This window comes from Callospermophilus lateralis, chromosome 3 (genome assembly GCF_048772815.1).
Source record: "Callospermophilus lateralis isolate mCalLat2 chromosome 3, mCalLat2.hap1, whole genome shotgun sequence".
NCBI lineage: Eukaryota > Metazoa > Chordata > Mammalia > Rodentia > Sciuridae > Callospermophilus > Callospermophilus lateralis.
In genome coordinates, this window is record NC_135307.1 from 177,684,481 (window position 1) to 177,712,058 (window position 27,578).

The 27,578-nt window shown below is 47.7% G+C and overlaps 1 protein-coding gene across 3 annotated transcripts; it reads left to right on the forward strand.

Annotated features, from left to right (window-relative positions):
* Positions 1 to 10,268: 10,268 nt before the first annotated feature.
* Positions 10,269 to 26,227, forward strand: Tgif2 (TGFB induced factor homeobox 2). 3 transcript variants are annotated; one of them, XM_076851808.1, is made up of 3 exons: positions 10,269 to 10,334; positions 14,154 to 14,379; positions 23,726 to 26,227. In XM_076851808.1, exons 2-3 carry the CDS (start codon positions 14,188 to 14,190, stop codon positions 24,245 to 24,247), a joined length of 714 nt encoding a protein of 237 aa, XP_076707923.1. In that variant the 5' UTR covers positions 10,269 to 10,334; positions 14,154 to 14,187; the 3' UTR covers positions 24,248 to 26,227. The 3 variants fall into 3 exon arrangements, with proteins under 3 accessions (XP_076707923.1, XP_076707920.1, XP_076707921.1); XM_076851805.1 differs by lacking the exon at positions 10,269 to 10,334 and adding an exon at positions 10,523 to 10,588; XM_076851806.1 differs by lacking the exon at positions 10,269 to 10,334 and adding an exon at positions 10,549 to 10,680.
* The last annotated feature ends 1,351 nt before the right edge of the window (positions 26,228 to 27,578 follow it).

The window sequence follows — 27,578 nt, forward strand, 5'->3', positions numbered from 1 at the left end:
CCCACTTTTAAGTGCATAATAAAATTAGTTCTGGCCAATGTTCTTTTATAACCTTCTCCCCAGCCCCCCTCCCACTTTCACTGGGGACTGAACCCAGGGACACTTTACCACTGAGACACATCCCCAGCCTTTTAAATTTCTTTTTAAATGAGCCACCACCCCAGCCTATCCTTTTTTATTTTTTGAGACAGGGTCTTCTAAGTTGTTGAGGCTGGTCTCAAACTTAAGTCCCCCTCCTGTCTCAGCCCCCAAATTGCAGGTGTGCACCATGGGGGGCCAGACTTCCTTTGCCAGTTGATAAACACTTGGGTTGCTTATAGATTGAGGCAATCATGAATACAGCTACTCCGAATATTTATGCACAAGTGTTTAACCAAGCCAGGTGGCACATGCCTATAGTCCCAGCTACTTGGATGGCTGAGGCAGGAGGATTACTTCAGCCAAGATGTCAAGGCCAGCCTAGACAACATGATGAGATACCAACTCACAAAAACAAAAACAAAATGTACATTTACAAGTGTGTGGCACATGCTTTATTTGCTACCAAAAATGACATTTCTCTGTGGTGCTTCCTGCTATTTCAGGCAAAAAAAATGAGCATTCTATTGCTGTCGAGGTGACTAAGTACAGAGCCAGACTTTCCCATATGAAACTCTCAAAAGATTTATGAAACACTAATGAAATAATTGCAGGAAGTCATAAAATGTGACTAGCAAGATATTTTCTATAACTTTCTCTTACTAGTTGCCAAACACTCAGCAAAGGATGGACCAAACATTTTCTCTCTCTTTTTTTATTTTTTGGTGGTGCTGTAGATTGAACCCAAGGCCTCCCGCATGCTAGGCAAGGGCTCTCCCACTGAGCTGCGCCCCAGTCCCATTCTGTCACTTCTCTCTCAGGAGAATGTTGTTATTCCCATTTCCCAGATGGGAAGCTGGGCTCAGGGAGGGGAGGGAACCCAAGGTGCGCCCACCTTGGGCTCACTGGAGTCCAGGTGCACCTCAGGACAGGGGCTTGAGGAACCTGCTCCACCATGAACTGATTGAACCCCTCCTTTGACCTCTGTGAAGATGGCATCATTAATCTCTTCAAAGATTTGGTCCCAGTTGGGCAAGGTGGCAACACATGCCTGACTTGGGGGCTGAGGCAGAATTGCAAGTTTGAGGTCAGTCTCAGCAGTTTTGCGAGACCCTAAGCAATTTTGTGAGCACTTGTCTCAAAATAAAAAATAAAAAGGGCTTGGAATGTAGCTCAGTGGTACAGTGCCCTGGGTTAAATCTGTAGTACCAATAGATAGATAGATAGATAGATAGATAGATAGATAGAAAGAAAGATAGATTAGCTGGGTGTGGTGGTGCAGGCCTGTAATCCCAGCAGCTCAGGAGGCTGAGGCAGGAGGATTGAGAGTTGCAAGCCAGCCTCAGCAAAAGCGAGGTGCTAAGCAACTCAGTGAGACCCTGTCTCTAAATAAAATACAAAATAGGCTGGGATGTGGCTCAGTGGTCGAGTGCCCCTGAGTTCAATACCCGGTATCCCCCACCAAAATAAATAAATTAATTAATTAAAGGCATCATGCTATAGCTATAAACGCACATCCATGTTTATAGCAGCACAAGTCATAATAGCCCAACTATAGAACCAGCCCAGGTGTCTGGCCATCAATGGATGAATGGATAAAGAAAGTGTGGTGTATAAATATATACACACACACATACATACATACATATACAATGGAGATTTATTCTGTTACAAATAAAAATGAAATTATGTCATTTGCAGGAAAATGGATAGAACTAGAGACCATTAGGTTAAGCAAAATAAGCCAAACTCAAGGTCAAGAACTGTATGTTTTCTCTCTAGCTAGAGCAAAAATTGGAAAAGAAAGTGTATGTGTGTAGGGGTTGTCTCGTATCTACAACTACAATGCACTAATAAAAAATGTGGAAAAAAAATTTTCTAAATTTTGCAATAAGGTTTTGCTAAATTGTTCAGGCTGGCCTCAAACTTGCAATCTGCCTCAGTCTCCTGAGCTGCAGGAATTATAGGTGAGCACAAGCATGCCTCTCTAGAAAAAGGCCTGTTTTTACAAAACAAAGGGAGAAAGATTTCAGCTGGGTGTGGTGTCCCTTGCCTGTAATCCCATAATCCTAGCTATTTGTAAATCTGAGACAAGAGGATCCCAAATTTGAGGCCAGCCTGGGCAATTTAATGAGACCTGTCTCAAAATGAAAAAAAAAAAAAAAAAAGAAAAGAAAAAAAAAAATGGCTGGTAGGAGCACTTGCCTACCCCGAGGGCTATGGCCAGGCCACACAAAAAAGGTTCCCCTTCCAAGGCAACCACCCTGTGTAACACCTGCCCAGTCTGCAGCCAGCCTGGTTAGTACCTTGGCCCTGACAGTGACACAGTGCTTGTGTTCAAGTAGCCCTTACTTTACTTACTAATGGCCCCAAAACACAAGAGGAGTGATGCTGGCAATTCAGATATGCTAAACAGAAGCTGTGAAGTACTTTCTTTAACAAGAGGAAAAATTCCTATGCTGGGGTTGCTGAGATTCATAGTATGTGGAGGAGGGAAAAGAAATCTAGTACTGTAGTCACACCTCAATCTGCAAAAGTTCTGGCCTTATAAGTCTTATTTTAATCAAAATCAAGTTAAAGGCCAAGACATTTTCATTTTCCAAAGGGCTGGAGGAGACAAGTTGTAACCAGGTCTTCCAAAACAGAGAAGCTTAATCTTTGCCAAGATAGTCATCCTGAGGGCTGAAGGCAGATCCAGGTTCTGTGGGACCTGAAAGGTACATTTTGTTTTTTGCAGTGCTGAGGATGGAACCCAGGGCCTCATGCATGCTAGGCAAGCGCTCTACCACTGAGACCCAGCCCTAGCCTTTATGTAATTTTTGGATCTCTCATTAAGAAAAAAAAAATACACATAATCTGGCACAAACAGACTATTTATTCAAAATAAGAAATCATAAGTTTGGGGTGGAAGGTACTGGGAATTGACCCAGAGGCACTTTACTACGAGCTATATTCCCAGCACATTTTACTTTTTATTTTGGGACAGGGTCTCACTAGCTGTTTAGCAAATCACTAAATTTTTTTCCCTCTTTTTTTTTTTTCCTGGTAATGGGGATTGAACCCAGAGGGACTTTACCACTAAGTGACATCCCCTGCCCTTTGTATTTATTTTTATTTTGAGACAGTCTTGTTAAGTTGCTTAGAGCCTTGCTAAATTGCTAACGCTGCCTCGAACTTGCAATCCTCTTGACTCAGCTCCCAAATTGCTAGAATTAGGGGTGTGCACCACAGTGCCCAGCAGAAATCATACTTCTTTTTTTGGTACCAGGGATTAAACTCAGGGACACTGGACCACTGAGCCACATCCCCAGTCCTATTTTGTATTTTATTTAGAGACAAGGTCTCACTGAGTTGCTTAGGGCCTCAATAAGTTGCTGAGGCTGGCTTTGAATTCTCAATCCTCCTGCCTCAGCCTCCTGAGCCACTGAGATTATGGGCACGTACCACTGGCCTGGTGAAATCATACATTTTTAAAAGCTGACAAATGCCATATCACAAACTCAAGAAAAACAACATAGTATTATCTTTTCTACTTTTGGGGGGCCTGCTCTTCTTGTCTTCTTTTTTTGAGATGGAGTCTTGTTCTTTTGCCCAGTCTGGCCTCACGTTCCTTAGTAGATGGGACTATAGGTGCAGGCCACTGTGCCCAGCTGGGTATACTCTTTCATTGTCCTTCATAATACAATGGTTTTGTAATATCATTTTATGTGGAGAAAATAACGATAATTCAGTCTTCTAACATGTCCAAGTATACTAGTATTCACTGTGTTATCAAATACATTCCCGGGAGCAGAAAACTCCCCTTCTTAGTGAGCATTGGTAAGAACTGAGTCCTCAGGGCTGGGGATGTGGCTCAAGCGGTAGCGCGCTTGCCTGGCATGCGTGCGGCCCGGGTTTGATCCTCAGCACCACATACAAACAAAGATGTTGTGTCTGCCGAAAACTAAAAAATAAATATTAAAAAATTCTTTCTTTAAAAAAAAAAAAGAACTGAGTCCTCCATTTCCATTTGTATAGTTGTCGTGGTTTGAAGAATCTTCTGAAGACTAGCTTCTAACTCTAGTCCTTTCAAACTCTGTTTATCTTCCTTCACTTACGCGCCTCCATTATACACTCACAAGATGCCTTTGCACTGGAACTCTGTTCCTGAAACTTTTGAGCCATGACAGTCTTTCAAATGCGAGGACACTTAGCCATATATGAACTGCCCATGGAGGTGAGTACTGACCACGTAGAGAAACCTAAATCAAATATATTCATAACTCAGTCTTTCCAGATGCACAAAAATGTTCAGGGCCAATACAAGGTCACCTGACAGAAGGGAACAGTGAGGAGGAGAAATGGTAGAATAAAACAGTGGTCTTAACTGATTGTTATTAAACTTTTATCTTATTTTAAACACAGGGATGCTTACCACTGAGCTACATCCCCAGCACTTGTTAAATTGATGAGGCCTTGTTAAGTTGCTGAAGCTGCTTGAAACTTGCGGTCCTCCCACCTTGGCTCTGGAGCTGCTGAAATTACAGGCACGCACCACCACACCTGCTAAAATTTCTTAACTTTATAAATTTTATAAAAATATATAACAACTCCCAGGGCCTTGGAAGAGAAAGAGGGGTTGTTAAAGTGCAAGCTTCATTGCTTCCTGTGGGAGAATTTGTGTCCACTACAGAAACTCAAAATGTTCCTTCCCTCGACAAAATCAGTCTGTTGTCCTCTAAAGAAGTAAGGATACTGCTCCTAAACTGGACATGGTGGCGCGTCTGTAATCCCAGCTGCTCAGGAGGCTGAGACAGGAGGATCACAAATTCAAGGTTAATATTGGAAATTTAGTGAGACCCTGCCTCAAAATTAAAATTTTTAAAAAGTCTGGGGATGTAGCTCAGTGATACAGCACCCTTGATTTCAATCCCAAGTGCTGCACACACAAAAATAAATAAATTAATTTTTAAAAATCCATGTCAGACATACACAGTTTTAGTAATACTCCTTATGAGTTAAACTGACAAAGGTTAAAATAGGGAGAAGGAAAGATAAACCCCAGTGTTGCCTACACTGTGGGTAAACAGACACACCTATGTGTATGTGTGTACATACATCCACATATACCTATATTTACAGACTCTCGAGTCTATACATAGAAACTTTCAAAGACACCTAAACTGGTCTGGGGTTGTGGCTCAGCGGTAAAACACTTGCCTTGCACGTGCAAGACCTTGGGTTCGATCCATAGCATCACTTAAAAATAAATAAGTGAAATAAAGGTATTGTGTCCAACTACAACTAAAAAAATAAATATTAAAAAAAAAAAGGGGCTGGGGATGTGGCTCAAGCGGTAGCGCGCTCACCTGGCGTGCGTGCGGCCCGGGTTCGATCCTCAGCACCACATACAAACAAAGATATTGTGTTTGCCGAGAACTAAAAAATAAATATTAAAAAATTCTCTCTCTCTCTCTCTCCCTCTCTCCCACTCTCTCTTAAAAAAAAAAAAAAAAAAAAGACACCTAAACCTCAATTGGGTATGATGGCCAAAATTTTATTTTGAGATATGGTCCCACTTCAATGCCAAGATGGCCCATGTCTGTAATCCCAGAAACTTTGGAAGCTAAGGCAGGAGGATTGCAAATTCAAAATCAGCCTCAGCAATTTAGCAAGGGTCGTTAACAGCAAGGCTCTGGGTTTGAGCCCCAGTGTGGAGAGCCATTCTCACACGTGACTGGGCGACTCCTGGTTTGGGTCTGAGGCACTCTGGCTAATCCGGCCCTTTCCTGATGAGAGAACCCATCCGTGTGGGGGTGTGACTGACCACTGACCCTGACCTTGGAGTGTGGGCCCCCTCAACCTTCATTGGATGGAATTCTCCCCTGAATTTCTTGTTCCCCAATAAAAGGCTACTCCCTGGCGTGCTCACTCTCTCTCTCCTGCTAGCCCTGAGTAATCCTTGCTGCCCTACCGGGCGGTTAGAGGTAGAAACCAGAGAGGGGAGCCGTCTCGGACCTGGTCGTAGAAAAAGGTAACTGAGTCTGTGTGTTTATTTCGATCTCACTAGTTAACTTTTATGCCAAGAACCTCATTAATGAAACCAATGCGCTGGTCGCATGGTGGAACCCAGTACCATAAAAGAAAAAATTTTAAGTTAGTAAATGCCCAATAACTAAGAAAAAGTTCAGTCAATTGTGATTGACCAACAAGATGAGACTTTTTCCCCTACCTGTTCACCACACCTCCAACCCTTTTATTTTTATTTTGAGATAGGGTCCCACTTCATTGCCAAGGCTGGCCTAAAATTTACGATCTTCCTGCCTCAGCCTCCCCAGTAGCTGGGATTCTAGGCATACACTATTGTGTTCAGCAACAGGAGACTTTTAAGAAGAAAGATGTTGATAAGTGGAAATCCACACAAGATGAAAATGCAGACCCTCACATGACAGCTACAAAGCCCCGTCTCCAGGGAGGTCTCTAGCAGCTCCAGCCTCATTACCCAGAGCTGACCTATCTGGCCACGCGCCTCCAGCCTCTTCCCAACTCTCCTCAGTAGCCATCCCAGGAACTTGCCCAGGATGCCCTGCTGCTCATGCTGCCAAGTCCCCCACTTTCAAGATCCTACCACCTGGCCGGCCAACCGAGCTGTCTACTTAATCACTCATTTGCACTGGACTTTGCTATATGCCTTTTTTAAAAAAATATTTATTTCTTAGGTGTAGATGGTCTCAACACAATGCCTTTATTTTTATGTGGTGCTGAGGATCGAACCCGGGTCCTGCCAGTGCTAGGCATGCACTCTACCACTGAGCCACAATCCCAGCCCCATATACGCATTTCTTATATCCCAGAGAGCTCCAACTTCTATAGGCTGAAGCCTAGATGTGGCTTTCAGTGAATGCTGGTCCTGGTGGTTCCCACTTCCAAAAAAGGGCAGCAGCTAGTGTTTTTGTTATTCTTATAGTGCTGGGGATTGAATCCATGGCCCTGCACATGCTAGGCAAGTGCTCTACCAATGAGCCACATCCCGTCCCTAACTTTTTTTTTTTTTAAATGAAAGTGAATTCATATGACATTCATTTGCATCTGTGTAACTACCAGTGCCAGAAACTGGCACACAAAGTCCCACATCCAAGAGCCTCTGAGATCTGGGATTTTCTGGTATTCAGGCAAGAAACTGACTTATGATCTAGAGAGCCAGATCAGATTGGGCTTCGACACCACTGCCATCTCTCCTATCTCAGCCCAGATCTTTCCAGGAGTACTGGGTCCCACACTCATCATGAGGCAAGTCTCTTCTCTCAGGGACAGTTTCTTCATGTGTGGGGAAAAAAGGAGGAGAGGTTTCTTGCCACAGTAGTGTGTGTGTGCGTGTGTGTGCATTGCTGGGGATCAAAACTAAGACCACATGCATGCTAACAAGGGTTCTACCACTGAAGTAAACCCCCAGCCCACTACAGTAATTTTATTTATTTTTTAATAAAGAGAATGTGTGGCAAAACGGGATGAGAGAGCCACGCACAGTGGCACACACATGCTGTCCCACTCAGGATGCTGAGGCAGATCATTTGAGCTCAGGAGTTTGAGGCCAGCCTAGGCCATCTAGTGGGATACCTGTCTCCAAAAAACAACTTTAACAGTTGGAAAAAGCTTTCCCATGATAGTTCTCATCAACTATGTCCAAAGCTGGGCTGGGGATTAGCTCAGTGGTCCAGAACCTGCCTAGCATAAGACCCTGGGTTTCCATAAAAAAGGAAAAAAAAAAAAAAATGACTAAATTAGCTCACAACTTCTAAAAACTTACTGTTTTGGCAGGGAATTTGTTTCTGTGAAGTCCCGACACACAACCAGCCTCCCTCCTTCCCTTCCCTCCCTCCCCTCCAGGTCTAGGAAGGGGCTCCAGACTGGCTTTGTAGGCTGCAGGTAAAAGTGTAGGAGAGAGGGCTGGGGACAAAGCTCAGTTGGTAGAGTGTTTGCCTTACATGCACAAGGCCCTGAGTCAATCCCCAGCACCACACACAAACACATACACACCAAAAAAAAAAAAAAAAAAGGTTGTGAGGAGAAGTCACTGTCTTCATCAACAGACTTAGGAAGCTCACTTGGTTAGACCTTCATATTCCCTCCTGATTCCCCACCTCCTAAAGATCCTTGCCTCATGCATCCTCTGCAACCCTAGTGGTTAGGACTCAACTGGCTTGACCTTTCTTACCTAAGACTGCCCAAGCCTCCCTTTTTTTCTCAGAGGGCTGCAGATCAAACTTGGCCTAGAAATTGTGTGTGGCCACCACACTGGGCCTCACTTTCTCCATCTGTGTAGTGGAGAGAACTGGGCAGCATCATTGACATTTTGGACAGTGGGCAGTTAGCCAACTTAGTTCTATGCATTTGCAGGAAATCTGGTGTCTTTGGAGTCCATATGAAATGAACCTTAAGAGTCATTTAATCAGTGACCCTATTGACTTAGGACTTATTTGGGGGAAAAAAAAATTCAACTTTTTTTTTTTTTTTAAGAGAGAGAGAGAGAGAGAATTTTTTAATATTTATTTTTTAGTTTTCGGCAGACACAACATCTTTGTATGTGGGGCTGAGGATCGAACCCGGGCCACACGCATGCCAGGAGAGAGCGCTACCGCTTGAGCCACATCCCCAGCCCCAAATTTCTACTTTGTTCCCAGAGTTCTCCACTGCTAAAGTGTAATTAAGACCAAAAACTGAAGCCAAGTATGGTCGAACACGCCTGTAATCCCGCAGCTTGGGAGGCTGAGGCAGGAAGATCACAAATTCAAAGCCAGCCTCAGCAACTTACCAAGGCCCTTAGCAACTTAGCAAGACTCTGTCTCTAAATAAAATATAAAATAGGGCTGGGGATGAGGCTCAGTAGTTAAGTGCCCCTGAGTTCAATCCCTGGTACCAAAGAATAACAAAAAAAGACTCTGTCTCTAAATAAAGTATAAAAGGGGGCTGGGGATGTGGCTCAGTGGTCAAGTGCCCCTGGATTCAAACCCTGGTACCAAAAACCAAACAAAAAACGGAGTTGACCTGGTCACTTTGTGGTTTTACTGTAATTCCTGCCCCCACCCTGTGCAGGTGGCTGAAGTAGGAGGATCATAAATTTGAAGCCGGCCTTAGCAACTTAGGAGCCTTAGCAAAAACCTGTCTTGAAACAAAAAATAAAAAGGGCTGGCTGGGGGTGTAGCTCAGTGGTACAGTGCCCCTGATTTCAATCCCCAGTATCAATACATACATACATACCAGTTACTGGTGCCTGCCTGCATTACGAGCTACTCATTGAGGCTGAGGCTGGAGGATCACTTATGCCCAGGGGCTGGAGATCAGCTTGTGCAACATAGGGAGCACCTATCTCAGCAATAACAAAACAATAAATAAGAGAAAGCATTAAAGAAAAAAATTACAAAAAGCTATTTTCAAAGCAGTTGATTTCTAATCTCAAGGGCCCCACATATCTGGGCCTAGATTAAGAAAGAGTAGCCCAGAAGAGGGCCTTCCTGGTTCGAATTAGGCGAGGATCAGCAGATACTTTCCCGTTTGTGGGGTGCACACTGCAGAGACCAGGGACGCTGGCGGGATGGTGGGAAGTCAAGAAAAAGCTCCTGGAGCAGTATGTAACCACAGAGGAAAGAGGAACCAGCCAAGGCCTGCAAGCTCCCAGCCGGCCCCTCAGAACCTGTCAAGGACCAGCCCAACCCGTGGATGGCTCTGGCTTTGCTGTCTGACCCACCTGGCTGAATGATCCTGTTTAACTGCGACAAAAGCAAATGCTGACCCTCTCTGCAGCTCACAGGTAAGGCAGCACCTGTCCCACAACCTGATGTACCTCCAATTATACCTAGAAGTGCGCGCACAGCCTGGCTGACCGCCCTTGAATGCTAGGCCTGGGTTACCTGCTTGGGGTAGTTCCCAGGAGCCTTATTCCAGAGTCTGTGGGCCCTTAAGGACAGAACAGGCATCGCATTTTGAGCCGGGCACCTTACCAACTGGGGGTAAGTCTGGGACTAACTGGCCTCAGTTTCTCCTCCAAGCAACGTGAACCATCCCGGCGCGGACCCGAGTTCTGGTGCGGGGCCCACACGCAATCATCGGGACTGGCATTAAGTTCTCCCTTTGTAAGGCCCCACCCCCGGCCAAGAGCACATAGTAGGCGCTCCGGAAATGCTCTCCGAAAGGAGGAGCGGGCCACTTCCTGCCCCTAAGCGGGCTGCGGGAGCCCAGGTCCCACCGCTTCCCTCCCGAGGCCATGTGGCATTCCTGAGGTGGGTGGGCGCAGGAAGAAGGTGCCCTCCGGGCCCGCCCCCTCCGGCGCGGTGGGCGGGGCGGAGCCCCCCGGGCTGCGGGCCCGCCCCGCGGGGGGTGGGCGTAGTTGGTCGCGCTCGGCGCAAAGTTTGTTTGCTGCCTCCGGGCGGTGGGGGAGGGCGAGGCGCGCGCTGAGGGGAGGAGAGGGGATCTGACGTCAGGCCGCGAGGTGCTTTCCAGCCGCGAGCTGTCAGGCGGGTGTCAGGCCCGGCAGGTACGCGGCGCGCGCCCCCGGCGCCCCCCGCCCCGGCCGGGACGCCCCGCACCCTGCCCGAGGCCGCGTGGGCCCGAAAGCCGCCGGGAAAAGTCAGTGCGGGACGCAGGAGGGGCGGAGATGGGGGTGGGGGCGCGCGGACAACTTGGAAAGTTTCTTTTTCGCTGCCGGGCGGGGGAGGGGGCGTCATCCTGGCGCGTGCGATTGTGGGTGTGTGAGCTTGGGTGTGTTTGTGAGTCCCGACTGCGGAGTGCTGGCGGGAGCCTCGTCAGCCCCCGGGAGGAAGTTCGCTCGGGCCCTTTTGGGGGGCCCAGCTCCCTAGGATCCCACTCTGGGAGCGGGCCGCCAGTGCCCCGGACTGGGGTGAGCGCGCGGGGGGCGGGTTTGTTTGGTTTCAAAAGTGCACGTTGCTAACCGCCGGCAGGGCCCCCCCGCGGCCGAGCCGGGGAGGGGGCGGCTGAGAGTGACAGCTGGGGGTGGGGGCAGTGGGAAGGGCCCCGAGAGGGGAGGGTGGGGAGCCCGCGCGAGTTCCCCTTTCCTTTGGAACAAAGGAAAGTCTGTCTCCGAGGCATCTGTCACTCCCGGGCGGGCCAAGGCAGCGGGGCGCGTGGGGCCGGCGACCGGGAGAAAGTTTGTGCGCGCCGGGACCTTGGGCAGGCGACGGGGAGCCGAACCTCACGCCGGGGAGGCGCGCGGTCCCTGGGGCTGGGGGCGAACAACATGGAGTCTGGGCGCAGGACTGGGGGGGCGGTGCGGAGGTGGGAGCCCAGCCCCCTCCTCTCCCCTCCCCCTCCGGGCCGAGTTCGGAGCACAAAGCCGAGCGCGCACGCTCCGCCGGCCCCGCGCCCCGAAGAGGCAGCCAGCTCCGTGCAGCCGGGGAAGGGGGTGGGAATCAAACTTTTCCTGCCCCGGTTCAGACACGTGAGTTTTCTTTTTCCCAGAGCCCTAGCCCCTCCGGGTTTGCAGGCCCACGGAGAAGCTGTTGCGCGCATTTTGACCTGGGGTGGGGGGCCGGGGGTGCGGGCGCCCCGAGCGCCGGCCGACTCCTAGCCGCCCCGGGAGCCATGTGCTCTGCTCTGTCTGGGCCGCGGGGGAGGTTTCGCGCTTTGTGTGAACTGCTGGGAATGTGAGCCCTGGTGCGGGACCCGGGGGAGTGTCGGCCGAGCTGGGGGAGTTGTCAGAAAGTTCCTGCGGGAGTGGCTGCAGGTGGCGTCGTGGGAGCATGTAGTGCACTGGGTGTTGTGTCGTAGGGCCTCTGAGCTGACCGCTGATGTGATGACGTCCAGAGCTTTTCCCCTTTGGGACATCGTGGGTGGGCGGGTCGGTTGGAGTTCGTGGGTGGGCGGATGCTGGAGTTGGGCTAGTTGAGTAGGTCAGTCTTTGGTGCTAGGCTTGGGGTTTGTAAGCTGTGTGCGTGCAATGTGTGTCTGAAAATCATGGGGCTTGTAGGTGTTCAGCAGTGGGCTGTGCCAGTTACCTGATCGCTATCGGAGTTGCCTGTGGGGTGGGCAAGATGTGTAACTGTGAGATAAAGTATGTGGGAAACCTGCAGGACTGTAGGCCGGCCTGGGAAGCAGGACACCGAAATGGAAAGGTTTGCGCAGACTAAGGGGTCATCCCCGGGGCCTACCTCTGGAACCCTGCAGATTGGTCTCTGGCTGGCAGCCAGGGTGGAATTTGTACAGATAACCTTGAGTAAACTTCTCACTGCTTGCCAGGGCTGCATCCCTGAGCCCAGATCCCAGCTGCCCTGGCAGCTAGAAATGTCTGACCTCAGAAAGCAGACAGCAGTGGTGCTTTCTGAGGAGTGGCACGTCTAAGCAGTGCCTGTCTCACCTCCAGGTGGCCTGGCTGAGGGTAGACCCTTCCCTCGAAAGCCTGGCCTCGCCGGCCCAGAGATCTGGGCTCAGACCCAAGTCGAGGAAACAAAACCTGGGAGATGCCAGAGTCTGTTGGCCCAGCCTGCTGGGGAGCTGTTAAAAGGCTGAGAAGGGAGGAGCCTTGAGATTCTGGCATCAGGCTTGGCCTAGAACTTTTGCTTTTAAAATGTAAATTTCTTTTGCTTGTGTGAACAAGAACTTTAGGGGGGGAATGAGCAGCTGAATTGGGTTATCTAGGGGGAAAAAAAAATCTTCCTCTGTTTGACAGGTGAAGGAGGGGGGACTTCAAGCCAGGAGAGGAAAGGATACTTACCCAGGGTCACACGGCCAAATGGGGGTAGGGCAGGGACCAGATAGAGCTTGGCCTGGGACTACCAGGCTGAGGCCTAAACAAGGAGAGTATCTAAGAAACAACCTACGATTCACTACTCTTGGCACGGTACACAGTAGATGCTTAATAAATATTACATGGTATGTTGCAGGACCATGTGATTATAGTTTGCAGACACCTCATTGGCCTTGGGAGACCTGGGAGGCAAGAAAATATAGAGATCACAAAGGGATGGAAGAAGCAGGTTACCTGAGCCCAAATCCTACTTGAATAACTCCTGCAGATGGGATTTTTAAAGTAACTTTTTATTGGGATATAACTTGCATTCTACACAATTCACTAATTTAAAGTATATAAATCAGTGGTTTTTAGTATTTTTACAACCATGTGCAGCGATCACTACCAGTCAATTTTAGGATATTTTTATCCTCTCAGAAAGAAACTCCATTCACTGTAGCTATCACTTTTTTATCCTCCCCAGCCCTAACTGCCCAATCTCCCTTCTGTCACTATAGAGCCTCCTATCCTGGACATTCCATTGTAAATGGAAACATACCATATGTGGTCTTGTGTGGCTAGCCTCTTTGAGGGTTTACTTAGCATGTTTTCAAGGTCCGTCCATGTTATAGAAAATATGAGGACTTCTTTTTTGGGGCAGATAATATTCATTGTATAAGTAAATCACAAATCATTCATCTGTTGATAGCCACTTGGTTGTTTCCACCTTTTGGCTACTGTGAATAAGGTTGCTGTGAACATTTGTGTATGAGGTTTTGTGTGGACCCGGGTTGCATTCTTATTATTTTCTTTGTTTCCTCATCTATAAAACAATATGAATAGTTTCTCCCTCAGAGGGGTTTGTGAGAATTAAATGAAGTAATATAAAATGCTGGGTACAGTAGATTTCAATCATAGCCGTAATGATTTCTAGTCTTCCTACTTGAGTTGCCATTCATTTTAGTTTATTTGGTACCAGGGATGAACCCAGAGGGGTTTAACCTCTGAGCCTCATCTCCAGCCCTTTTTATTTTTAATTTTGAGACAGGTTCTTACCAAGTTGCCCAGGCTGGCCTGAAACTTGCACTCCTCCCGCCTCAGCTTCCTGAGTAGTTGGGATTACAGGTGTGCACCACCATGCCCAGATGCCGCTCATTTAGTAGTCACCTATCTGGCTCCACGAAATGGTGGCATTTTGGACTCATCCTTCTAGTTTCTCCAGCTAGGGTATAGCCAGAGACTTTGGAGACTCCTCAGTTTCTGGAATCTCAGGCTGTAGTAGTAGTGAGCAAACTAGGAAACAGGATAAGTGGCAGTAAGTGCACAGTAATGATGTCCCCTATGCCACTTGTCCCAGGCTCACCTAAGATCCAGCCTAGCTTCTAGGCACCATGTCGGACAGTGATCTGGGTGAAGATGAAGGCCTCCTCTCCCTGGCGGGCAAGAGGAAGCGCAGGGGGAACCTACCCAAGGAGTCCGTGAAGATCCTCCGGGACTGGCTGTATTTGCACCGCTACAACGCCTACCCCTCAGAGCAGGAGAAGCTGAGCCTTTCTGGACAGACCAACCTCTCAGTGCTGCAGGTAAGTTGTAGACCTGAGCCAGCCCTGTCACTGATTTACAGTGTGGCTTTGTACCTCAGTTTCTTGGGTCAGCTGAAAACACCCAGTCTCCCTGCTTAAAGGGAAGACAGTGAAGTAAGGTCACTGCAGCTAGATTTCAGACTCTGAAAAGTTCTGAAGAGGCAAGGAATTGTTGTTGGTGTCTAGGTGTCATTATTAATAACACTGTTGGGTTGGGGTCTGTTGTGGGGCAGCTGGGGTTCTGCAGTGTAGTTAAGAAATGAGTTGGAAGAAGTCCGAGGTTCTGGGTCCAAAACCCAATTCTACCATAGGACTGTGCGCTATGTCTTGCTTTATCCATCTGTAAAGCGAGGGTTAGATTGCTCTACCTGATGGAACTGTTATGAGGAATAGATTCAGAACGGGATGTGAAAGTGCTCTGAAAACTGTACAGGAAAGTAGGCATGGTGGCACACGCCTATAATCCCAGTGGCTGGGAGGCAGAGGCAGGAGGATTTCGAGTTCAAAGCCAGCCTCAGCAATTTAGGGAGACCCTAAGCAATTCAGGGAGACCTTGTCTCTAAATAAATATTAAGATGGGCTGGGGATGTGGCTCAGTGATTAAGTGCCCCTGGGCTTAATCATCTCCATAAAACAAAACAAAACAAAAAACTGCACAGGCACACACTCAAAAGATAGTTGTCAGGAGGCTGGGATGTAGTTCAGTGGAGCACTTGGCCTGGCTTCCATTCCTAGCACTGGAAAAAAAAAATTTTTTGGAGTGCAAAGTAACATCTCCTTTAAATTGTTCTGTTGCTGACGTCTAGGTGTCTTTGCTGTTTTCTTTTTGGTTGTTAGTGCCCAGGTGTCATCATTAACTGCAGAACAAATGCAAGGGTGTTTCACCACTGAGCTACATCCCGGCCCTTTTTATTTTTGATTTTTGAGACAGGGTCTTGCCAAGTTGCTCAGGTCCTCACTAAGTTGCTGAGGCTTTGGAACTGCCTTGGCCTCCCAAGTTGCTGGGATTACAGGTGTGAGCCACTGCGCCCAGCTTTTACTGTTTTCAAGTGCTAAGGCAGGATACCCTAGACCACCATGGTCTGTGTCCAATTTGACTTTCACCTCCCTGGGGGACTTACAGTAGGCCCTAAGCCTGGCAGGTCACCCCCACCCTGCTGGCCCCCACCTCTTCCTTCAGGAACGTGCTGGGCCCCTCCCCCAGTTCCCCTGGGCCCTCTGCCCCTGCCTGGTCACTGCAGTTTACACCCCTCCACAGTGCTGCCTCCCTCCCTTTCACTCCATTCTGATCCTCCTGCTTTCTCCCTGGCTTCTCAGCTTTTATCCCCACCAAGAGGAGTCTCAGTAAGAATCAGCGGTTAATCCTAGTCTGTCTTCAAGAAGGGATCTAGAGTTCCAGATCCTGACTCGGATTCCATCCTCTCCACATGAGGAAGCCTGGACCCTGGCCAAGTCACTGCCATCTCTCTGAGCCTCATTATTTTCTGATCTGGACAAAGGGAGGTGGTTGTAATATTTTTCTAGGGTATAGAGAGGAGGGACTGAGAAGAATTCAAGGCTGACTATACCGTGGTTGGTACCCAGTGGGTGCTTTTGCTCCTGACTTCATCCTCATTTCTCCCCTAGTGCAGAAATTCTGTCTTGGATGACCCTGGGTGCCTAGTAACACAAAGCATTTCAGGGTCCTCCTGAGCTCCCCCATTGTACTCAGCTCCATGCCTCAGGGACACCCTAAAGACTATCAAGCGTGGGGTCAGGTAGGAGATAGGCTTGGCCACTGATGTTGCAAAAGTGATCTCTGCTGGGACAAGGGTAGCAGAAACTCGGGCTCAGGCAGGGCTGCAGCTCAAATAGACCCAAAGCTCCCAGAAGAGGTGGCCTTGAACTTACAGAATGTAGAACAGCACAGGCAAAAGGTCTAGAGCCCAAAAGCCAGGATCGCCCAGACAGCCTCTTTACCCGTCTTGAGCCTTCTCCTTCAGTCCATTCTTTAGACTACTAAAGCACAAATCTGATGTTGCCCTGAACCCACCTACCTGGGGTGGGTCCAGGCTCCTCCTGGCCCTTGACTGTCACGCCTCTAGGCTTTCTCCCTTGGCTGGGAGCAGCAGCTGGGCACAGCTCTGAGTTTTCCTACCTGGCCCACTCCATTCAAGCCCCTCTTTCTAGTATAGACACTCTGTGGCCCACAGCTGAGGTTTTGGGACACTGCTGTGTATTCCCATACCTGTTCTGTCAAACCACTTGTCACTGTACTGGAATTACTTTTTGTCAGGGTCACTTTCTCAAATCTGATACATGTACCAATTCTTTAGAAAAAAAAAATTCATGGACCTGTCTCCCCAAGATAGTAATCTGAATCCTTTTTTTTTTTTTTTTTTTTTTTTAAGAATTTATTTTTTAGTTGTAGTTGTCAATACCTTTATTTATTTTATTTATTTATTTTTATGTTGTACTGAGGATTGAACCCAGGGCCTCACATGTGCTTGGTAAGCGCTCTACTGACAGAAAATAATGATAAAGCATTGGAGATTTTAGAATTAAGGAAACAGAGGCTCCTGAATCATTTCACTTAAGTATGTACAAATATAAAACAAGGTTAAAAAAAATCTTTTGCTTTTTGCTTCTATACGCAAGTATAAAACCAAATAATTTTTCAAAGTAGATAAATATAAAAACAGGGAAGTTCCTTCTAACTGTATTAAAGTGGCCATGGTATTTTGTTGACTGTCCTAGTATATAGTGGTACGAAGGCTCTGACTCTGGAGGTGAGTCCTAGTGGCCACTCCTACCCATGACCACAGTGGAAACATGAAGCCAAGACATCCTCATTGAGAACTAATGGGTCCCTTAGGACAACAGGTCCACTTGGACAAGTCCAAGGCAAGGATCAGCCATTGGATTCCGGTGGTGGGAGTTTCCAGTGGTGGCCACTGTGCGCCAGTCATGCTAGAGTTAGGAAACAGTGGGCACCATGTGGCACTCCTTGAGGGACGCTATCATGAATCTCAGATCAGCCCAACTATGCACTTGTCTTGGAGCCTCTCAGGCCCCTCAGATTGATTGCCTGAGAACTCTCCCACTTGGCTCCTTCCTTTCTCAGGGGCTCCCTTCCATAGCCCCTTCTCAGCTTGTTTAGGATTGCCCTGTATAAATTCGCTTAAATGTTTCTGGAATGTAGCTTTTTTCCCATGCTTCTCCATGTCATCATTGACTGATGATGACTTGTTATTCTGAAACTTAAAACTCTTCAGTGTCTCCTGCCAACCTAATCACATCACCTGCCTGTCTTATCTGCTCCCCCACATTCCTGCTGTACATACTGATCTCCACCCCAAACTGCTGTCCCCCTTAGAAAAAGGGACTCCCAACCCCTGAGGAAGCTGTGTGTTCCCACAGCGACTGGACTAGGACCTAACATTGAGACACTTGACTGGCTAAGTTTTAGATGGCACCAGATTCTGGAGGTGTGGAGGGAAGAGACCTCCTTTCATTTTTTGTTATAGTCCCAGTGTTTAGCTCAATGCCTGGTATTAAACTGTTAAAATGACAGAAAATAATGATAAAGCATTGGAAATGTCAGAATTAAGGAAACAGGCTCCTGAGTCAGGAAAAAATGGCTTAAATTCCTGGAGGCATCTTTGTTTCCTTCCCCATTTCTTCACTGCCATCCTTTCCCCTTCCCCACTGGGGCTTGAACCCAGGCCGTAAGCATATGCATGTAATGCAAGCACTCTACCACTTAGCTACATCTTGCACCCTTTTATTTTATGAAAATAATATATATATTTTTTGTTTTTGTTTTTGGCACCTGGGATTGAACCCAGGGGCACTTAACCACTGCCCACATCTCTAGCCCTTTTTTGGCATTTTATTTTAAAGACAGGGTCTTGCTGAGTTGTTCAGGGCCTCCCTAAATTGCTGAGGCTGGCTTTTTTTTTTTTTTTTCCTGGCTCAGCCTCCCAAGCTGCTGGAATGAACCTTTATTTTACTCATTTATTTATATGTGGTGCTGAAAATTGAGCCCAGGCCTCACACGGGTGGGGCAAACCCTCTACTACTGAGCCACAACCCCAGCCCCTATTTTATGTTTTGAGACAGGGTCTCCACAAGTTGCTGAGGCCTTGAATTTACAATCCTCCTTCAGCAGCTTTCTGAGTCCTTGGGATTACAGGCGTGTGCCACTGAGCTCGACCCCTATGTATTTACATTTAAAATTTTATCATTAACATTTTCAAATATCTAGAAGAGTAAGAATATTGCAATGAACTCCAAATACCACAGATTTCAACAGGTATTCACATTTGGCTAAGCTTGTTTTCTTTCCTTGGGGCATCTCTTTTGAAAGTCTCCTTTAAAGGGCCCCGGGAGCAATCTCATTAGCAAGTCAATGAGTCATTTAACTGACTGCTTTGCCAGGACTTGCCCAGAGCAAGGGAGTTGGGAGAGTAAGACCAAAAAAAAAAAAGTCTCTTGTGAAGGATATTCCCTGGTCCCAGTGACACCCTCTATTCCTAGTTTAAGGTTGGACTCCTCTGTGGTTTCTAGTCCTCTATGGTTTCTAATCTGGGGCTGCCTGGGAGGGTTCTGTGCCGCCCACCTCCTCTCCAACATTAACTGGGCTGTACTGAGTCAGGTCCAGTGCTCTGTGCTGGAAACAGAACCAGCACCTCTCTGCCCCCTCCTGAGAGGAGCTTTTCCTGAACCCTCATGGCTCAGGAACCTAGAGTGAGAAAGGAGCCTAGTGCAGAGGTTGTGGTGACTCTGTGGTGGTGGGGGGGGGAGGGGGCAGTCGGGCCTCCTGGCAGCCAGTGACTATCTTCAGGTGCTCCCTTTCTCCCTGGCTCTAAAGCTAGCTGCCTTTCAGTCCTCCCACAGACACGCTGTATCCCCACCTATCATCTCTGGGGTTGTTTTTTTCGGGGTGGGGTGGGGGGAGGTACCAGGGATTGAACTCAGGGGCCACATCCTCTGAGCCACATCCCCAACTCTATTTTGTATTATTATTATTTTTTAGTTATACATGGACACAATATCTTTATTTTGTTTATTTATTTTTATGTGATGCTGAGGATCCAACCCAGGGTCTCACACATGTGAGGCAAGCGATCTACCGCTGAGCCACAACCCCAGCCCTATTTTGTATTTTATTTAGAGACAGGGTCTCACTGAGTTGTTAGAGCCTCGCTTTTCCTGAGGCTGGCTTTGAGCTCCTGGTCCTCCTGCCTCAGCCTCCTGAGGCGCTCCATCTTTGTTTTTTGAGCTTATGTTTTTGCTTAAATAAAAGGCTCTGCCCACAAGGACAAGTTACACCAGCCGGGTCATCCTAAGCCCAGTCAGCAAACTCTCCTGCTCACTTGTTTAGAAATCCTGACTCCACCCCCACCTGATCTATGAAGCAGATAGGAAATAGCTCTGTAAAAAAAATTTTCAATCACTTTCAAGGTGATTGTAATACAGCCAGCTGCTTTTTAGACACTTGGGACTGCTGGCTGCTGGGCAGATGGTGCTGCGAGGTGTGGGAAAGGCCTCAGCACGCCTTCACTTCTTCCCTTTGCTCTCTCACCGCTGAGGGGGCACTGGAATGAAAGCTTTCTGCCCACTTCCTCAGACCCCCTTTTCCCATCCTCAGGGCCTGTGCCAGCTTCCTGGAGCCCCTCTACTTTTCCAGTGATTTCCTCCCACCTCAGCCACTGATTAAGGGGGAAAAGAAAAACCTTGACAAGGCAGCAGCTTTTCCATGGAGCCCTTTGATGACAGCCAGGCTCTGAGGGACGCAGCCTGTGTGCTGCCACACAAATCACAGGGTTCACTTTGGCTTCCTTCCCATCGCCTCTGGAGGACCTTGATTGAGGGCAAGTCACGTGCTCTTTTCCCGACTTAGGCATGGGTGGGCAGCTGAAGGGGCTAGGAAATCGGCTTCCTCAGCCTCCTGCCTTGCCAGCCGCCCTCAGCTGTGGGATTTCTATAGGATGAGGAGACACGACAGACAGTAGGCTGCCAAGTCTTCTGTGGACCTGGGTGAGCACTCAGGGGAATGGGTACAGGGGCGGTTTTCCTGTTCTCTTCTGTGAATCATAAGCCAAAATGGGAGGTGCAGCTAGGGGCTAGGTGTCCACACAGCTGCTAGTGGGCACCCAGGCACCCCTCCCTGAAACAGCTTCAAGGCTAGACTTGTCCTGACTTTGCCTGGCCCAGGTCACTGTGACCTGACTGATTGCCTGCATCTAGGGCTGGGGTGGACAGGTGCAGTGCCCTCCTATAACATAGGTAGCCCAGGAAGCTGCCTTGGGAGGGAGGGAGGGAGGGAGGGAGGAGAGATGGAAGGAAGATAGCTGAAAGGCACTGCTCCTGAGCCAGGGGAAAGAAAGGGTCTCCTGCTGATGCCCCTAGGCTGGCTAACAAGGGTTCCTAGAACTCACTGTTGGTCAGATTGCAGCCTTTGTACTGTGATCTTGAGGAATTACTGAACCTCCCTGACCAAGGCCTCTTGTTTCTCTAACAGATCATCACAGACCCATCTGAGGCTGTTGAAGATTAAATAATTAGGTGTCAGATATTCAGAATAGCACCTGATGTTTTGTGTTCAGGTGTTGCTATTAGGATTGTAGTGATGATTGTTTAGCTATACTAGCTCTGTACTCAGAGGCTGCGTGACTCTGGGCAAGTTCTTTCATCTCAACAACCCCCAGCCTCCAATACTGGGGATTGGGCCCAGAGGTGCTCTACTGCTGAGCCATGTCCCCAGACTTTTTGTTTTTGGTGGTACTGAGGATTGAACCCAGGGCCTTACAAATGCTGGACAAATGCTCTACCACTGAGCTGTGCTTCCAGCCCCACCAAACCTTATTTGTTTTTTTGTTTTGAGACAAGGTCTCACTAAATTGCTGAGGCTGAGCTCAAACTTGGTATCATCCTACCTCAGCCTCCCAAGTAGCTGGGATTATAGGCTGAATAACTGAGCCTTATAAGTTCTTTCATCCTTTTTTTTTTTTTTTTTTAGTTGTAGATGGACAAAATACCTTTATTTTATTTATGTGGTGCTGAGGCCTGGAACCTAGTGTCTCACACATGCTAGGCAAGTGCTCTGCCACTGAGCCACAACCCCAGCCCCTCTTTCATCTTTTTGAGCTTCTGATTCCCTCTATAATACTTTGGGGACACTGCCCACTATCTCCCAGGCTTGTATGCAGATTAAACATAATGCAAATGAGGTGGCTGGCCATATCAAAGGTGTGTAATAAGTTTTCTTCCTTCTTTCTGCCTCCTCAGCAGTTCAGTCCAATCTCTTCTTTGGGGCTTCCCTGTACTTCTCAAAGGATTCAGTTCTGCCAGCACTGGTTAGTGTCTGCTACTGATGCCTGCTCAGTTTCACTAGGAAGACCACAGAAGTGAAGTGGGATGAATGAACTTTAGGGTTGAGGTCCTTTCAAGCTGGAATGGATGTGGAAAGAGGGGCCGTAGAAGTTCCTGACTCTGCCCTCACAGGGACACAGTGCTATCTTTGGGTCACCTGTGGGATGGGTACTGCTGCAACCAGCTAGGTAGAGAGCTATGTCAGGCAACAGTTCCTGTCACAGGTGGCTATTCCTTTGACTGGACAGAGGCAAAGTCAAGGGGAAAATGGGACCCAAGGGCTTGCCCCAAATAATGGGCCAAGAAAGAAGCCTGATGATACAAATGTACAAAACCCATAGTGTTCTGGGCTAGTGGGATCAGCCCTGTTGGTTTAGAGTCATCACCTACCACACACCCCCACCTCTGCTTGTGTGTGTGTGTGTGTGGTGTATGTGCATGAGAGAAGGGGAAAAAAAACTGGGGATTGAACCCTGGGGCACTGCACCACTGAGTTACATCCCCAGCCCTTTTTATTATTTTGAGACAGGGTCTAGCTGAGTTGCTCAGTCTGGCCTTGAACTTTTAGTCTTCCTGTCTCAGCCTCTGGAGTGGCAGGGATTATACACCACCATGCCCATCAGGGGACTGTTTTAATATCTAGGCTCTGGAATCTGGACTGATCTGTAGAAAGTAGGAAGACAAAAATGGCAGTTTTCTACAATAGAAATGAGAGCGATTGCATTTTAGAAAGGGACTGACAACCAGTGAGAAGACAAGACTGGAAAATGTGAAGCTGGTTCTCAAAAGAGCTTAGAGGCTGGGTGCACTGCTACACCTGTGTTCCCAGTAACTCAGGAGATTGAGGCAGGAGGAGTGCAAGTTCAAGGCAGTCTGGGCAATGTAGTGATCCGATTTCTCAGAATCAAATCGAATCAAATACAGAGTTGGGATTGTAGCTCAGTGGCAGAGTACTTGCCTAGATTGTATAAGTTCCTGGAAATCCAACCCTACTTCTGTGTGCATATGACACATGAATCTATAGGCACCTTGAGTTTTGTAGCATATCACAGTGTGCAGTGGAGAATTTCATGCCTCATAATCCTGGTGTTGCTCAAAAACAGTAATTTTTCTTCTGACCGTTCCTTGGTAATTTGTGGCTCTTTTCTCCAGCCTACACCAACACTATTCAGATTTAGGAGTGGATCACTCTTCACATCATCCCCTCTCTCCTTCACTCAGACTCATCCAGCGCAGGTCCTGCCACTTCCAGTTTCCTAAGTAGATCAAACATTTTTCCTTTTCTTGCCTCATGCCTTAATGTAACCTGAACTACCAGCCCATCTCCCTGCTTCCACAAAGTAAATCACTCCTTATAGCTTTGTTGCTGATCAAGAAAAGGATCCTTAAAAAAAAAAAAAAAAAAAAGGCAAGAAAAGTGGATCCTTGCAGGACACTGTGGCACACACCTATAACCCCAATAGCTCAGGAGGCTGAAACGAGAATCGCAAGTTCAGAGCCAGCCTCAGCAACTTAGTGAAACCCTGTCTCTAAATAAAGAAATACAGAACTGTTAATGGGGATATGGCTCATTAGGTAAGCGCCCCAGAGTTCAATCCCTAGTATCAAAAAAAAAAAAAAAAGAGAGAGAAAGAAATGGATCCTCAGCCCAGCAAAGTGGGCCTGCTTTCAGAGTTTCTTACAGGTACTCTACTGCTACCTGCCACTCCTCCCTGCCCGTTCCTGCTCATCAATTGTTTATAACTTTAGATCTCAGTTGAAGAGCTGCTTCCTCAGGGAATACTTCCCCAAATCCACAAAGGCCAGACTGGATCTCCCTGTCATTGTCTCCACCAGCACTGTTTATGTTTGTGTGATTTCTCATATACTCTCCTCCTTCGTGACCCACTGTGAGGGCTGGGACCTTGTTTATGTTTGATGTTGTTTCTGGGGCTTAGAACTTCATAGTTTTGGATGGAGTGAACTGATCAGTCTCTTATACTCATTCCAGATATGTAACTGGTTCATCAACGCCCGGCGGCGGCTTCTCCCAGACATGCTTCGGAAGGACGGCAAAGACCCTAATCAGTTCACCATTTCCCGCCGTGGCGGTAAGGCCGCAGAAGTGGCCCTGCCCCGTGGTAACAGCCCCTCAGTGCTGGCAGTGTCGGTACCTGCCCCCACCAATGTGCTCTCTTTGTCTGTGTGCTCCATGCCGCTCCACACAGGCCAGGGGGAAAAGCCAGCAGCCTCCTTCCCACCAGGGGAGCTGGAGTCCCCCAAGTCCCTAGTTACCCCTGGTAGTACACTTGCCCTGCTGACCAGGGCTGAGGCTGGGAGCCCCACAGGTGGACTTTTCAACACACCACCGCCCACACCCCCAGAGCAGGACAAGGAGGACTTCAGCAGCTTCCAGCTGCTGGTGGAGGTGGCGCTGCAGAGGGCTGCCGAGATGGAGCTTCAGAAGCAGCAGGACCCAGCACCCCCGTTGCTGCATACTCCAATCCCTTTAGTTTCTGAGAACCCCAAGTAGGCATCTGCTACAGGGGTGCTCAAGGCTCAAGCCAGGTGTTCTGGGTTCCTGGTTCGCTTCCCTTCCATACAGAGGGTTTTCTATGGATCACTGCCAAGCATCGATATCATCTCCTCTGTCCAGAAGTCTTCAGCAGGAAGATGCCAGCTGGTGTCACTGCGTTGTGACAGGGACCTCTTTGCTGACTGCCTTGTCTCCAGTCGTCCTCAGTGATGAGACCAAGAGATTGGAGATAGGCATGGTGCTGCTGCTGCTCCTCCAGAGAATTCCTGGGACCCTTTGTTCCAGCCTGCTTTCCTTGGCTGGGCTCAGGAAACCTGCCAAGTTCAGACCTATGCTGGGTCCATGCTGCTCCTGAGCTGTGCCTCTGTCAAACCAGGTGTGGACATTCCATGTTCATAAGTGTGGGCAAAAGAAGAGGGATCCAGCACATTTAACAGCACCGACTCCAGTTGAATGTTTAGATTTTTGCTAAACTGTTTATTTTTCCTCTTTTGCTGTGGTTTGCATTAATTGCAGTAGTTAGCCCAGGAGTGGGGAATGAGAGTGCAAGATGGCAGATGGAGTCTAATCCTCCACTGTGAATGATCCACCACTGCAACTGGGGGTTGTTGTACAAGGGAGTTTTATTTGGGGGACCAGCTAAATCTCTGCAAAATGAGAAATTCCAAATGGTTGTTTTATTGTTCCTTTGGTTTACCAAAAAGGTGTTTGGGGCAGAAAAAGAAATTTGGCATTGGCTCTTTTGCATCAGGCACAGAAGGGCATAGCCACAGCCAAAAGAGAGTACAGCAGAACCTGACTCAACCTAGACATAGAGCAGAGAAAGGTGATAAAACCAGAGATTTGTTTTTACTCTGTTTTGGGGTGGGGGTGGGGGAGTAAGCTAGACTGAAGCAATGGGCTTTTTTTTTTTTTTCCCCTTCCCCTTGTTAATACTCCCCCCTCCTTTTTTTTTTTCCCCTTGAAGGCAGGAAGTCCTTCTAGCTACTAGAACAGGCAGCTTTTCCCACAAAGGTGATAGAAGCTATTCCTGGAAGAAGCAGGGAATTTCCTGCAGTGGGGCTGGAAATGGGCCAGAAACGTAGTTTTTGTGTCCTTGCTTCACCTTTCTTTAACCTGGAGTTGCAAAGGCCCTGCCTGAGTTTCCCAGTGAAACATCACAATTGGTCTTCACCCCACTGCCCTTTATTTTTGCTGTTTCATTGCTGATAGTGTTCAACAGCAGTATACCCCATCTTTATATATCTTAAGAAACACTAATCCTAGACTTTTATTAGCCAAAATATTTTTGTTCTGAATAACATTGTTACTGGGCCAAAAGATAGGCCAGGAGCCCTGGCCTGTTGTAGTTTCCTGAAATTTCCAGGTCGGGCATGAGGGAAAGGGGTTCCTGGGTGTTGACTGACTTGGCCACAGCAAGGGCATATACTTTGTCCTTTTTCGGAAGATCCCTGACACCCTCAGGGAGGTTCCCCTACCTCTCCTGAATGACTTGGCCCATCCCTTACAGTGGGCATGGGAATAGGTTACTTACAGAAAGGGAGTTTTGCCCTCTGTAGATGGGCAGGTTTCCTAGGCTCTCTGTTCTGCCTCCCTCCGGCCTCTTTGCTGCAGGGAACTGGGTATCTTCACCCTCACCAGACCCAGTTGGGGAAGGTCAACATGGCAGCTTCCAAGTTAGCTGAAGCTCTGAAGCTACTGTGCTTCCATCTCTCCTACCCCAGTGGTTTTCTGTGAGCCCAGATCTAATGTAACTGTTGGAGGACTCCTACAGTAGGTGACTCAGTGTATTGGGTTGGAGTGGGGTTTTCCTTTCCTGCAGTGCATTGAACTGTGAGGGGAGAGGGGGCCATGCTGCTGAATTCTGTCTGGCATTCCCTTCTTGTGTAAAATGGGGCCTCTGGGGATAGGGCAGCCTCTGCTTGGGTTTGGTTGTAAGTAAACCTGGAGGATAAAGCACAGTTGTCCCATTGAATTATTTGAGCAAAAAACTACTGTAAATAACTTTGTTTTTGTCTTTTGTCAAATAAAGTTGTTCTGTTTTTGTTTATTTTTAAAATGTAACAGTTCTTGATTGATCCTTTATGGCTCTGGGGACCAAGTACTGTTTTTTACTCTGCCTTACCTCCTTCACTCTCCCTTTTAGCCATCTGTGTGAGTTTTGTACATCCTGCGCCCCTATTTCTTTTTCCCCAGTCCTATTCTATAACCCATTCATCACAATGTACCGGGGACATATGTATCCCAAGCTGGGCCAGTCCTCCCTGAGATCAGCAGTTAAGCTTTGGGCTTGCTATGTGATCAGGGTATGAACTTGGGGGAATGGCAACTTTGTCCTTTCCCTCTCTGAAAAGAACATGAAGCCAGCACAAAGAGAAGTAGATATGAGACCAGTGCTCCAGTCATGCCTGAAGCCAGTACTACCCCACTTCCCTATTGTATAAGCTAGTAATCCCCCTGTTGGTTTTTCTCTACGAATGCATTTCCACCACATGGAAATAACAACACACTAATGTCAACCCAAAGTACAGAAACCAGGGTCTGTGATGGTAGTTTTATTGTGAGTGGGTCTTTGTGATGTTCATTATGTCTTAAAATTTTTGTGCACACAGAGAAAATGAATGCCCCTCTAGGTAAATGAACTGGGTGGGGCTAGACACTGTGGTATACATCTGTAATCCTCCCTACTCAGAAGACCCACAAACCAGCCTGGGCAATTAAGTTAGACCCTTGTCTCAAAATTTAAAAAAGGCTGGGAATGTAGCTCAGTGGTAAAGGGCCCCAGCATTCAATCCCTAGTACCTACCTGCAAAAGCTGTTATACAACCAAAGTGGCTTCTTGACTTCTTCCCAGTATACCTGGATAGAGGATGTTGAATCTCCCATTGGTACTCAATTTACCTAGATTAAGGAGCAATTCCTTTGCCCATTCATCCAAGGTCGTGATTTTTTACTCCTAAACTGAACACTTGGCTCTGAAGCTTAGAATAATAGGTTAGTGCTAGAAGGACTCTTCAAAGTAAATTTTTCAATTCATTTACATCTGGAGAATGAATATTAATATTTCCCTAAAAAGGAGAAGTGGTTTGGATGGTTCAACTGCTTAACGAGAGCTGCTTCTTACAATGCTTTTCAAAGAATTGAAACAAAAACTATCTTCTGCACCAAACTTCAAACTGATGAGCTCGGAGGTGAGCAAGAACTCTAGATAATACAAGTTAATAGGGATAATGTGATTAGCATACTCCTGAGGCTGGACACATGACCCACCTTTCTAATAACAGTCCCATGTAGGTAACAAGTTTTTAAAATGTATTTTGAGCCAGAT

Bases quoted from the DNA above. Each gene is read 5' to 3' on its own strand.
- Tgif2 (XM_076851808.1), top strand. From the start codon at position 14,188: ATGTCGGACAGTGATCTGGGTGAAGATGAAGGCCTCCTCTCCCTGGCG. The intron at 14,380-23,725 runs GTAAGTTGTAGA...TACTCATTCCAG, and splicing joins CCAACCTCTCAGTGCTGCAG to ATATGTAACTGGTTCATCAA.